Consider the following 12,786-nt stretch of genomic DNA (forward strand, 5'->3'; position numbering starts at 1 on the left):
AGAATTTTTAAAATCGATCGATTTGAGGTTTTATTCGTATTTAAAAGTCCGGAAATGCTGCCAGCACTGTGAGGTCCTTTGGGCCGGATACGAGATCGAATTATTGATAATTATCTTGTCCCTTAACTTAGAAATAAAACATTTACTCTAACTATTATATAATAAATAAATAACCCTGAACAATTAACACAGCGCCATCTAGTCCGACGGTATGCAGAGCTTGTGTTGTGGGAACTAGACAACTGATATAACACTTTTTTTTTACTACATATTAAACTCCCAGACCGATACAAACAACCATACTCATAAATACAAATGTTTGCACCGTACGAGGAATCGAACCCGCGACCATCGAAAGTAAAGCAGTACGCTAAACCGCCAGACCACCGAGATCTTCAACTTCCTTCTTTTTTTAATGCAAATATCAAAATAAACTTTTTAAAAATATTATTCTGAATACCTTACAGCTGATCTGTATCACATATATATGTCTGTATCTTTAACTGACATAACCTCACACGGTCGAAGCAATTACGCGCATTTCTTTTACATTCCAGTGATTCATTTATGTACTACTGTAGGTAGTTGCGAAGCATATAGATACATAAACGAATGTATATGCATATATATTTCTTTAAAAGTCGATAATGGCATGCTTCTCAACCTTCGCTAACGGTTTACGCTGGCGGGGTACCAGTGGATGATAGGATGAGCATGAGGTCAGGTCAGTTAGCCCATAGTGCTAAAGTCACCAGGAATTAATCACGATGGTCTCCCCAGTGCAGGTTAATAAGATGAGCTCGAGGTCAGGTCAGGGCTCTGACAAATCGTGACAAATTCACCAGCAATTTATGACGATGGTTTCCAGGGGGAACCTCGTGGAGGTCAACCTGACATGGTACATTGGTAGCAATAAGTCCATATTACTAACAATCTCCTTTACCCCCCAATATATATATTTTATGTATGTATTAAATGTATCTAAGTATTCTACAAGTTGTCTAGTACCTATAAGACAAACTCTGGTTTCGGACTAGATGGCGCTGAACTGTTCAGTGATATTATCATTTAAATAAATATATATACTAATATAGTAATCTCAGAACAATTCACACAGCGCCACCTAGACCCAAGTTAAGCTAACTAAAGCTTGTGTTATGGGTACTAGATAACTGATACATATACATACATTTTTTTTTGTAAATACATACATATTATACATAGAAAACACCCAGACCGATACAAACAATCACACTCATGAATACAATTATTTGTGCCGTGCGAGGAATCGAACCCGCGACCATCGGTCGTAAAGCGGTGTAAATATATATAGTACATACTTATAATAAATATATAACTGTTCTATTACATGAAAGATATATATAAAAAACTACTAGCGGGAGATTTTATAAACGAATTATAACTTAAAACAATTATTCTTAATTTTTGTCTATTTGTCTGTCTCTCTGAGAAAGAAAAATCTCAAAAGAAGCAACTTGTTTTAAATTTGCCATTAATGCTCCGCTCCTATCGGCAATAGCGTGATGTTATAACATTATGCAATGACAGATAGCCTTCCTAATAAAAATAACTGTCCACCTATGAAATATTTTTTTAGTTCGAACAAGTAGTTCCTGAGTTTGACACGTTCAAACATACAAACTTTATAGTATACATATATATTCTTAATTTAAGTTTTAAATTGAATGTATTTACAACATTTATTTATTTTTTTATTTACTTAAACATTCATCAGTGTACAGTTTGATGCAGTCCTGACTCCCAAACTGGCGTTAGCTATATATCAGGAGTCAGTTCCTTCCCAAAACAAGGATAACAGTTTTCATTAATTTACATTAATATTAGATTTAAATACAAACTTTCTGTTTCTGTTACAAGGGAAACGGGAATATTAGAAATGTGGATTGAACTTATCGCTAGCAATGTACCATGTCAGGTTGACCTCCACGCGATTCCCCCCGGAAACCGCCGTGATAAATTCTTGGTGAATTTATCACGATGGGCTAACTGACCTGACGACCAGCTCATCTTATCCTCCACTGGTGCGCCACCAGCGTAATCCATTAGCACAGGCGAGTGCACCATTCCATTATCATACATAAAAAAAAGTAAGTTTATCAATCACTCTAATTAAAAGAAACTACAATTAATATATACGGAACCCTATCAAATAGATACATCTCACTTGTAACAGACCGTAAAACGGAGTTAGCAACAAGCGGAAGTTTTTTTCGTTACCAGCAACCTTTTTTTTTAATCACCACTCAAGTTCTGAGAAAGGGATGGTTTTTATCGTACAACTCACATTGCTGTGCAATGAATCACACGACGAACGTGGTCGAGTATGAACGGAGTGCGACTTGCTACCGTTAGTACTATTTTAAACTTATAGCTGGTTTTTTATGTAATCAGGTAAAGTAGATGTAATTTCACCGGTTTTCGATATATAAAGCAGCTCATAAATAGCGTTGTCAGACGTCCCGTATTTCCCGGGACGTCCCTTATTTCAGGCTTAGTTTAAAATGTCCCGGCGGGACTGACTCGGTACCGTATTCGAATCGTGCTCCGTTTTTTATTATTAAATCGATCGATCTGCGCTAGACAATTTGTCCCGGGTAAAAAACTAAATTCCCGTATTTTTTTGCCTATTTAAGCGTTTGCCGCTTATAGGCTGAAAAAAGATCTGGCAACTCTACTTATAAAACACGCAAATAGAGAAGTTATATTCCATAACCGTTCTATTTGCTATTTTTCAAATTTAGAATTCCCCCTCCAATCGATTCCCGTCCAATCCAAACGGGGATCGAAATTAGGACGGCCTGAGCCGAGGCTCGACCCACTAGCGGTGCCCTCAGACTAAAGTCGTATCCGTCAGGCGTTGGCCTTCAGCCGCTCCATAAGGCCTTCCGCGGGATTGGATTGCCATCTGCACTCGCCGCCTATCGTTCGGTGAAGCTGTAAAAGCCATCTGCGGCCAACAGCATTAGAGTAGTCCGAAAAAAAAACACTACTAAACTATGCTATGTCAACGCGAGCGAATCCGCTTGCGGAAAGCTAGTATGCTATATGTACGTATTTAACACACTCAGCTCTATTACGCCCTCGCCAGCGGCTTGGGCTGAAATTCCGCCTCGTGTCTTATAATAAGTTAAAAGTTCATAACCATCATAACGCATTTATATCATTATATACTATTATTATATATTTAATACATTTCTAATATAATTTAGATATAACGTAAGCACAAGAATATCTCTAGAAAAGATCTCTGTCATACAACGACAATACAAATATTTGCACTGTGAGAAGAATCGAACCTGCAACCATCGGAAGCAACGCGCTGTGTTATACCACTAGATCAGCGAGGCTGTCGTAACCATTACAGTATGTCACACTTTCAAATTAAGAAGGTAGCTCGATAGAAATATACCAAATGTTCTATCGTTAACTAATGGTCACCCAGTGGTCAAAATTCAACCATAAATCGTTTGAACGACGAGCGTATATGGCAATAGTTGTTCATGCACGGGATTTTCATTTAATGTTAGACATAGACACCTATATAATATACATGGTAATATAAGGGGCTTTTAAAATAAGTAAATCAATTGAGTTTCTTGCTAATTCTTCTCAGTTGGATATTGAACTGGACGGTAGGGAAAAAATATATTATAATAACCTAAAAAAAACAACTTCTTAAGACTTGTTTAGATTTACTATAAAAAATACTATATGCTAAAGATATCAATTTTTGTAGGTGCTTTATTTTGGCGACACAACAGGCTTCGTCCCTAGTTCAGTTCCCGGCTGATACAATAACAAATTATTTACGAAAATGATTTAATAACTGTGTCTTAATAAATTTATTATTATTTGTTGCAGATAATTCCGTGAACAGAATCTCTACAGTATTAATATCTTCTAGAATGTACCATATAACACTAGTTATCGCCGCGGCGCTACTCGGGGGCGGCTGTAGATCTGCAAATGTCAATAAACACATGAAAATGTTACCTCAAATTGATAACAATATTGAATCAAATGGTAAGTGACTTTTAAGTTACATCTTCATATACTATAAAACTAAGTTTTGACTGCCCCTGTGGTTTAGCGGGTTAGCACACCGCTTTACGTCCAATGGTCGCGGGTTCGATTCCTCGCACGGTACATTTGTATGAGTATGATTGTTTGTATCGGTCTGGGTGTTTTCTATGTATATTATGTATGTATTTACCAAAAGATGTATATCAGTTGTCTAGTATACATAACACAAACTCTGCAAACGTCGGACTAGATGGCGCTGTGTTAATTGTTCAGGGTTATTTATTATTATTATAAAAGAAATCGCCGCCGATCTGTCGATCTGTCTGTCTGTTCGCTTATATCTTTTAAATTACGCAACGGATTATAATGCAGCAGATAGAGTGATTCAAAGACGACGAACCGCGAAGACGGGTGTGTAGATAGTATATAATGAACTAACGACATACCTCGGCTTTGCTCGGGTGTACAGTTTATTTGACCGAGATGGAATAATAACATTCATATGTAATCCAGTGTTAGATATCGATTTACTTCCGATGGTTGCGGGTTCGATTCCTAGCACGGTGCATACATTTGTATTTATAGGCATGATTGTTTGTATCTACTATAATACTATAATATCTGTGTATATTTTCTATATATAATATGTAGGTATTTACAAAAAAAAAATAAGTATTTATATTAATTGTCAGGTACATTTTTTTTATTTTTATACACATACTCTACATAAAAAACACCCAGACCGATACAAACATGAATACAAATGTTTGCACTGTGCGAGGAATTGAACACGCGACCATCAGTAAAGCGGTGTACTTAACCGCTAGGCCACCGAGGCCGTCAGTTAAGGAATGAATTTGTATCAGTCATCTAGTACAGTATATACCTTCGTAAATACACACATAATATACATAGAAAATACCCAGACCGCTACAATAATCATACACAAATGTTTGCACCGTGCGAAGAATCGTACCCACGACCATCAGAAGTGAAGCGAGCTACCGCCAGACCACTAAGGCATCGCCGCGATATACATATTGTATAATGTTGCAGATTTAATCTCCACCATGAATACAGGTCATATGTGCATGGAATTGTAAAGAGTTTCCCGTATACATACATTAACCGAGCGCTGTTGTATTGTCGATTTCAAAATTTCAATATGAACTACCCGACATTTTCCTTTGTTAGCAATTCAGAATGATAATAAATTTGTGATTCATACATATTGAGATGGCTTGCGTACAGTTTCTAGCCATTTCTTCTCAACTCAAGCAGCTTGTCAAACTGTAGGGCTGCCCGAAAGTGTCGTCTACGGTTATTTGTTTATGACACTAGTTGTTCATGCACGTGATTTTTATTTAAACTGTAGGGCTGCCCGAAAGTGTCGTCTACGGTTATTTGTTTATGACACTAGTTGTTCATGCACGTGATTTTTATTTAAATTGTAGGGCTGCCCGAAAGTGCCAAAGTGTCGTCTACGGTTATTTGTTTATGGCACTAGTTGTTCATGCACGGGATTTTTATTTAAACTGTAGGGCTGCCCGAAAGTGTTGCCTACGGTTATTTTTTTATGACACTAGTTGTTCATGCACGTGATTTTTATTTAAACTGTAGGGCTGCCCGAAAGTGTCGTCTACGGTTATTTGTTTATGACACTAGTTGTTCATGCACGTGATTTTTATTTAAACTGTAGGGCTGCCCGAAAGTGTCGTCTACGGTTATTTGTTTATGACACTAGTTGTTCATGCACGTGATTTTTATTTAAACTGTAGGGCTGCCCGAAAGTGTCGTCTACGGTTATTTGTTTATGACACTAGTTGTTCATGCACGTGATTTTTATTTAAACTGTAGGGCTGCCCGAAAGTGTCGTCTACGGTTATTTGTTTATGACACTAGTTGTTCATGCACGTGATTTTTATTTAAACTGTAGGGCTGCCCGAAAGTGTCGTCTACGGTTATTTGTTTATGGCACTAGTTGTTCATGCACGGGATTTTTATTTAAACTGTAGGGCTGCCCGAAAGTGTCGTCTACGGTTATTTTTTTATGGCACTAGTTGTTCATGCACGGGATTTGTTTTTGTTATTTTATAAAAAATATCTGTTTTTTTTAATAAAAAGTATCCTATGTTTATTTTAATATCTCCAAGAACATGTGTACAAAATTTCATGATGATCGGTTCAGTAGTTTTTACGTGAAAGCGTAACAAACATTCCTACTTTCACATTTATAATATCAGTAAGGATCAAGATAAATTATTCATTCTTTCAGTGGTATCAACAAAACAGTCACCAGTAACGAAGCTGCTGGCCATAACGCGAAGACCGAATGTCCTCAACCCTCACCCGCCTGGTACCACCGTCGAACTGACCTGTGAAGCATACGGCACGCCAGCTCCATCTATACATTGGTACAAGAACGACGTACCAGTTTATGAGGTGAGATTAAACAACATAAAATAAATACTAGTATAAACATTTGTTCAAAAGAGCAACACACAAGTTTCTTGCTTGTTCTTCTTGTGATGAATCTGCGTTCCGAATGAGTGGTAGAATCAAAAATATGACTATTCAAAAGTGTTTGTATTGAGTTTATTTGAATAAAGCTTATTTCTATTTCTAATAGGAAAGACTTTAAACAAATCACATTCAAATAAACTTATTTTTTTTAATCTATGCTCGTTCGGAAAGCTGTCTCATCGCAAGAAGAACAAGCAAGAAAAGCAACTTTTTAAGTGAAATGTGTGACTACCAGTGAAAACATTTATAAATTTTTGTTTGTCTTTCATGAACAATAATAATGAAAAAAAGTATTTTATTTCTTTTGTTCTGTTATGTTTTTTCATATATATAAAGTCATGTTATAAACCTGATTATATTAATTACTTGAATTTTACTATATATTTATATAACTATTGCAACACTATTATTGCGTTCGGTTTTTAAACTGGATAGCTCTGGTTTTTTTTTAAATTTGGGCTTGGCAACCCTAGATAGATAGATAGAGTCTTTATTCACCAATTACAAACATATAGTATGCATATAGATAAAATAAACATAGAAAAAAAATATAGGTGAATAGGCAACCAACTCAGCATAAAGCTACAGACAAATCTGCAGCGTTGATATTAGAATAGAATAGAAAATTATTTATTCAAATAAACTTAATTTAAGCAATTTGTATAGTCATAACATTTTTTTTTATCTACCGCTCGTTCATCCCAAGAAGAACTAGCAAGAAACTTGTGTGTTGCTCTTTTAAATAATCCTTGTAAGTTTACAATTACAAGTCGAAACGTGTGAATACAAACTATTTTTTTGGTCAAATATAAGTATACAATAAGATTAAATCAGTAATAGTGATAAAAGCAGACCAGTCTCTACAAGCAGCACTCGTTCACGAGTATGACGGATGAGCCAGCCTGACTGAATGATTCTGTTAAAGTTAAAATTAAAAGATTAATACATCGTTCACAGCACGATATGGAGTCCAATGAATTAATAGACACGAACCCGGCATCCCTCGCTCGGGTTGTTTCAACGCTGCTGGTGACAAGAACGGACGAGCAGGATGAATATACGTGTCTCGTGAAGTCGGGAACGAAGGTCGCCAGAGCTTCCAGCACTGTCTACAGAGCACGTAAGTTTTTTTTATGTAATACCCATTACTAGCATTGGACGGCCTCGGTGGTCTAGCGGTTTAGCACACCGCTTGACTTCCGATGATCGCGGGTTCGATTCCTGACACGGTGTAAACATTTGTGCAACAGTATTGAATCAAATGGTAAGTGACTTTTAAATTATATTTCATCATTAGGTACATAGTATAAAACAAAGTCGCTGTCTCTGTCTGTCCGTCCCTATGTATGCTTAAATCTTTAAAACTACGCAACGGATTTTGAGGCGTTTTTTTTAAATAGATAGAATGATTCAAGAGGAAGGTTTATATGTATAATACATGTACACCCGTGCGAAGCCGGGGTACGTAGCTAGTATAGTATAAAACTGAGATTTGACGGCCTCTGTCTGTCTGTCGGTCTAGCGGTTTAGCACACCGCTTTACGTTCAATGGTCGCGGGTTCGATTCTTCGCACGGCACAAATATTTGTATTCATGAGTATTATTGTTTGTATTGGTCTGGACGTTTTGTATGTGTATTATGTACGAGCTGACCTGATCAACTTCATCTGCATCACACTTATATGACATTTATTATTATATTTACACAATATTTTTTCAAATTATAGCCTATGTGTTATTCTTATGTATAAGCTACATTATTGTAAAGTTTCATTACAATCCGTTCAGTAGATTTTGCGTGAAAGAGTAACAAACATATAATTATGTATATAAATAGATATTTGTTACTCTTTCATATATAATGTATATCGTCTTTGAAATATAATGTATATAATCACATTATGATTTATATTGCACTAGCTACATGCCCCAGCTTCGCACAGGTGTGTTGTTTTATACATATAAACCTTTTTCTTTCACTGCATAAAAACTGCATAAAAATCCATTGCGTAGTTTAAAAGATCTAAGCGAACAGACAGCGGAATCGACTTCATTTTATACTATGTAAAGATCACCGTATAACAAATGGAAACAATCGCCTGTCAAAAATATTGCAGCAAATGTTCATATTTGCAAAACATATTGTATTGTGTATGTGCCTACTAACATAGCTTACCTTATTAATTATGAAATAATTTATATTGTTATCAATAGTAAATAACTGTTACATTAGACATAGCAAAGTTATATCGATCGATATATCGATCTAAGATATATTATTTCAAACATGACATTAGCATGTGTGTTGAAAACGATTTATTTCACCTATTTTTATCCTCTCAGCGACAGATGGCAACACAGAGGTGACGGAGCGTTCGAAACTGATCCCTTTGGAGCCTCGAATACTGGTGTCTTATAAGGCGTACATCGACACCATTGGGAGTAACGTGATGCTGCCCTGCAGGGTGCGAGGACACCCGCGGCCACACATCACGTGGACGTGGAAGAATAACAACGGCACAAGTGGCACAGTCACCAAGAACACACCTAGAATGAAGGTGAGGAACTTTGGTTGCAGTGTCATTTAAACATTTTTAGTAGTGAATGCATAGAAAGATATATAAATGACATGAAACTAGCTACTCACCCTGTTTTCGCCCTTGCGAATCCGGGCGCGAGAGAAATCTGGTTGAGCAGGTCGTTATAAATGGTATATTTCATTTTATTTAGAAGCATATAAAGAAAATGAGAAAAAGTAAGAACTACCATTTTTATACATTTAAGAAATATTCGTTTTACAATAAGACAAATTAAAGGTATCAAGATATTTTTTTTAATAGAGTTTTTTAACTCGATTATTATATTTTCTAGACGATTATTTGCACTAATCATAATCTATTGCTTTTAGCAATAAGGCCGCCTTATTGTAACGATACATGTGTCCTTTGTTATATTGTTTGTGCTTCTTCTTTACTGTATGTTGCAAATAAAGTATATTCTATCTATCTAAGAAAGTGTCCAACTTTTTAAACATACTATTTATAATTTACATTATTTATCTAAATACTTGAAGCCGAAATTCGTATGTACCCCATTTTACGTAACTTACCTGCACACAGGAGAATAAAATTTAATGTTTAGCGTTTTAGAATAAGTGCAGAATATTAATATTTTTTTTCTATAATTATGCTTAAAAAATAATAAAACAAAATAAATAAATTTACACCAACATTTGACAATAGAATCTTATTGACTTCTAAATTTAAATATTTAATAATTATGGTCGAATATTGACCACTACTTACTACTACTGTTAAAGACACAAGAGACTTCGATGATTCTTTTTATAATTAGAATTACTCAAATACTTAATATTGAGATGTATGAAATCTGTTCTTCAACAAAGATTTTCTATTCTTCTATTCTATTCTATTCTAATTAACAATTGGTTCTTAGTGAATTGTAAATTTAAATCTTATATATAAAAATGAATCGCTAAATGTGTTGGTAAGCGCTAATCTCGAGAACTACCGAACCGATTTCGATAATTCTTTTTTTAGAATATTCCTTGAGGTACGAAGATGGTTCTTACGGAGAGAAAATTTTAAAAAATTAACTAAAAATGCCTAAAAACAACAGTTTTCTGTAAACCCATACAAACAATTCTTAATTATATTTAAAAGTCAATTTGAACTTTAATACCATACCATAAAGTTCAAATGTTAGTGGAGAGGTTCCGGGAACTTATATAAAAATTCTCGTGTCATAATGTTAGTTACCATACTCCTCCCAAACGGCTTAACAGATTTTTATGAAATTTTATATGTATATTCAGTAGGTCTGAGAATCGGCTACTATCTATTTTTTATACCCCTAAGTGATAAGGGTTGTCCACCCCTAACATTATTTTTTTATTTTTTGACCAAAATTTATTATTAATAGGTTTTTATTATGTGTCATTAAAAAATACTTACAACCCTACATTTTCCCCCTTCTAGCACCAACCCCTATTTTTTTATATGGCAAAACAACGTTTGCCGGTAGTAGGGGCAGTTAGTAATTAATAATTACGATCGAATTTTAACCACTAGTTTCATTACTTCGTTACTAAACTGCCGTATTCAGTCTTGTTTTTTTTATTGAGTGGTAGTTATAATATTGGCAGGTGCTCCGTTCTGGTGAGCTGATAATCTCGCCGCTGAGGTGGAGCGACATGGGCGAGTTCACGTGCCGAGCGACCAACGTGTTCGGCAGCCAGTACGCGAACACGTTTGTCTACCCCGCTAAAGTAAGTTTTAACATCTGATGATGGTGAAGATGATGATAATGATGCTAGTGATGATGATGGTGATGGTTATGATACAATGACGACTGTATGACACAAAATTGATGTAGAAGTTTGCAATATTATATACGTTTTAAGTATCATCATAATTATCATTGTGGTTATAATGAGTCACTTTATAACTGACAGTAAATATTCAAAATGATTATAAATTTGTCTTTGATGATTATGATCATCTTATGGTGATGACGAAAATTGAGATACTCCCAAATTGCCAAATTTTTGTTCGGATTAGAATGTTTGGGACGTATAAGCTACTATCGCCCTGAAATGCATATTTATGCATGCATAGTATGCATAATGCTGAAAATGTCCGATTATTTGACAGCCTCGGTGGTCTAGTGGTTTAGCACGCCGCTTTACTATCCGATGGTCGTGGGTTCGATTCCTCGCACGGTACAAACATTTGTATTCATGAGTATAATTGTTTGTATCGGTCTGGGTGTTTTCTATGTATAATATATATTTATTTACAAAAAAATATCTTTTTATAAATATCTTATCTTTATATCAGTAGTACCCATAACACAAGCTCTGCTTAGCTTGGGACTAGATGGCGCTGTGTGAATTGTCCGGAGATATTATTATTATTATTTTCCCACCCAGAAAAACATACACTTGTGGATGACTACATACCAATCATATAGTCATCCACAAGTATTGGTAACGTGCAAGGAATCGAACCCTCGACCATCGGAATTAAGGCGTATTGCTTAACTGCTGGACCACTGAGGCCATCTTTGTGATGATAATAAGCGTGATGATGGAGGTGATAGATCATAAAAATACATAAAAACAATTATAGCTGTCTGCATATTATTTTTTGTAATTTATTTAGTAGTTTTTAAATTTTTTTTTTGGCACTAGTTATTGCCCTTTGTCTGAGGTTGACTGGAAGATATCTCTTCTAGTGATAACTCCACCTATGCTCACATTGTCTCTATTTATATATTAAACTAGCAGACCCGACCACGTGTGCATCTTTCATTTTTTACATCTCAATTTATAGTCGCAATATTATATTGTTCAAGATCCTTAGCCACAGTTCTTGAACAAAATAATATTGCGACTATAAATTGAGATGTAACTATACTATCTTTCAAGTTAGATCAAATTGCACACAACGTGCAAACCAAATTTGCAATCGGTTCAGTAGTTTCGAACTCCATCGCAGACAAATTACGTGACACATAATTTTTTTATATAAATATTTACTTTTAATTTAATGTGTTTTTGTTCTCAGGCGGGGTAACCCATATCGTTAGCAATCACACATACAAGCGTGAAGCATACTTAAACTGGATGTTCCTGTTAATAGTTAAGTTAAACGTTAAGAGGCTTACACACCGAACCACGGGCACGCTGCCCTCCTGCTGACAAAACGCACGACAAACGCGATTTGAAAAAAAAATACCATTTTGATAAATATTTTCAAGTTGATTACATGAAAGTTTTCATACATTCGAACTCAACTTTTCATGAACCGTGTATTCTTGTATGTATGACTGATTACATATACGTACATACACACATTTTGTAGAAAGCAATACTACATATTAATATACATAATACAATGAATGAAAGAATGTTAGCACTAATCAGATTATTTTTTAAATTCTATAATTAATATAGATATATAATATATATTTGTCAGTCTCGGTGGTGTAACGGTTTAGCACACCGCCTCACTTCCGATCTCAGGTTCGATTCCTCGTGGTACAAACATTTGTATTCATGAGTATGATTGTTTGTATCGGTTTGGGTCTTTTCTGTGTATAATTTGTATTTACAAAAAAAATATCTATGTATCAATTGTCTTGTACCCATAACACAAAGTCTGCTTAGCTTGGGAC

The 12,786-nt window shown here is 35.2% G+C and overlaps 1 protein-coding gene across 2 annotated transcripts in view; it reads left to right on the top strand.

Moving 5' to 3' along the window:
• LOC131848564 (neural/ectodermal development factor IMP-L2-like) overlaps positions 1 to 12,577 on the top strand; it is a 99,913-nt gene extending 87,336 nt beyond the window's left edge. For both annotated transcript variants that reach the window (XM_059198489.1, XM_059198482.1), the window contains exons 2-7: positions 3,904 to 4,065; positions 6,341 to 6,507; positions 7,546 to 7,708; positions 8,932 to 9,146; positions 10,754 to 10,876; positions 12,177 to 12,577. In XM_059198489.1, coding sequence (XP_059054472.1) covers positions 3,948 to 4,065; positions 6,341 to 6,507; positions 7,546 to 7,708; positions 8,932 to 9,146; positions 10,754 to 10,876; positions 12,177 to 12,185 — 795 coding nt within the window. In that variant the 5' untranslated portion in view covers positions 3,904 to 3,947 and the 3' untranslated portion in view covers positions 12,186 to 12,577. The remainder of the gene's footprint in view (positions 1 to 3,903; positions 4,066 to 6,340; positions 6,508 to 7,545; positions 7,709 to 8,931; positions 9,147 to 10,753; positions 10,877 to 12,176) is intronic.
• Positions 12,578 to 12,786: the final 209 nt, after the last annotated feature.

This window comes from Achroia grisella, unplaced genomic scaffold, assembly GCF_030625045.1.
Source record: "Achroia grisella isolate CSIRO2021 unplaced genomic scaffold, CSIRO_AGI_Agris_v1 utg1090, whole genome shotgun sequence".
In the NCBI taxonomy this organism is placed as follows: domain Eukaryota; kingdom Metazoa; phylum Arthropoda; class Insecta; order Lepidoptera; family Pyralidae; genus Achroia; species Achroia grisella.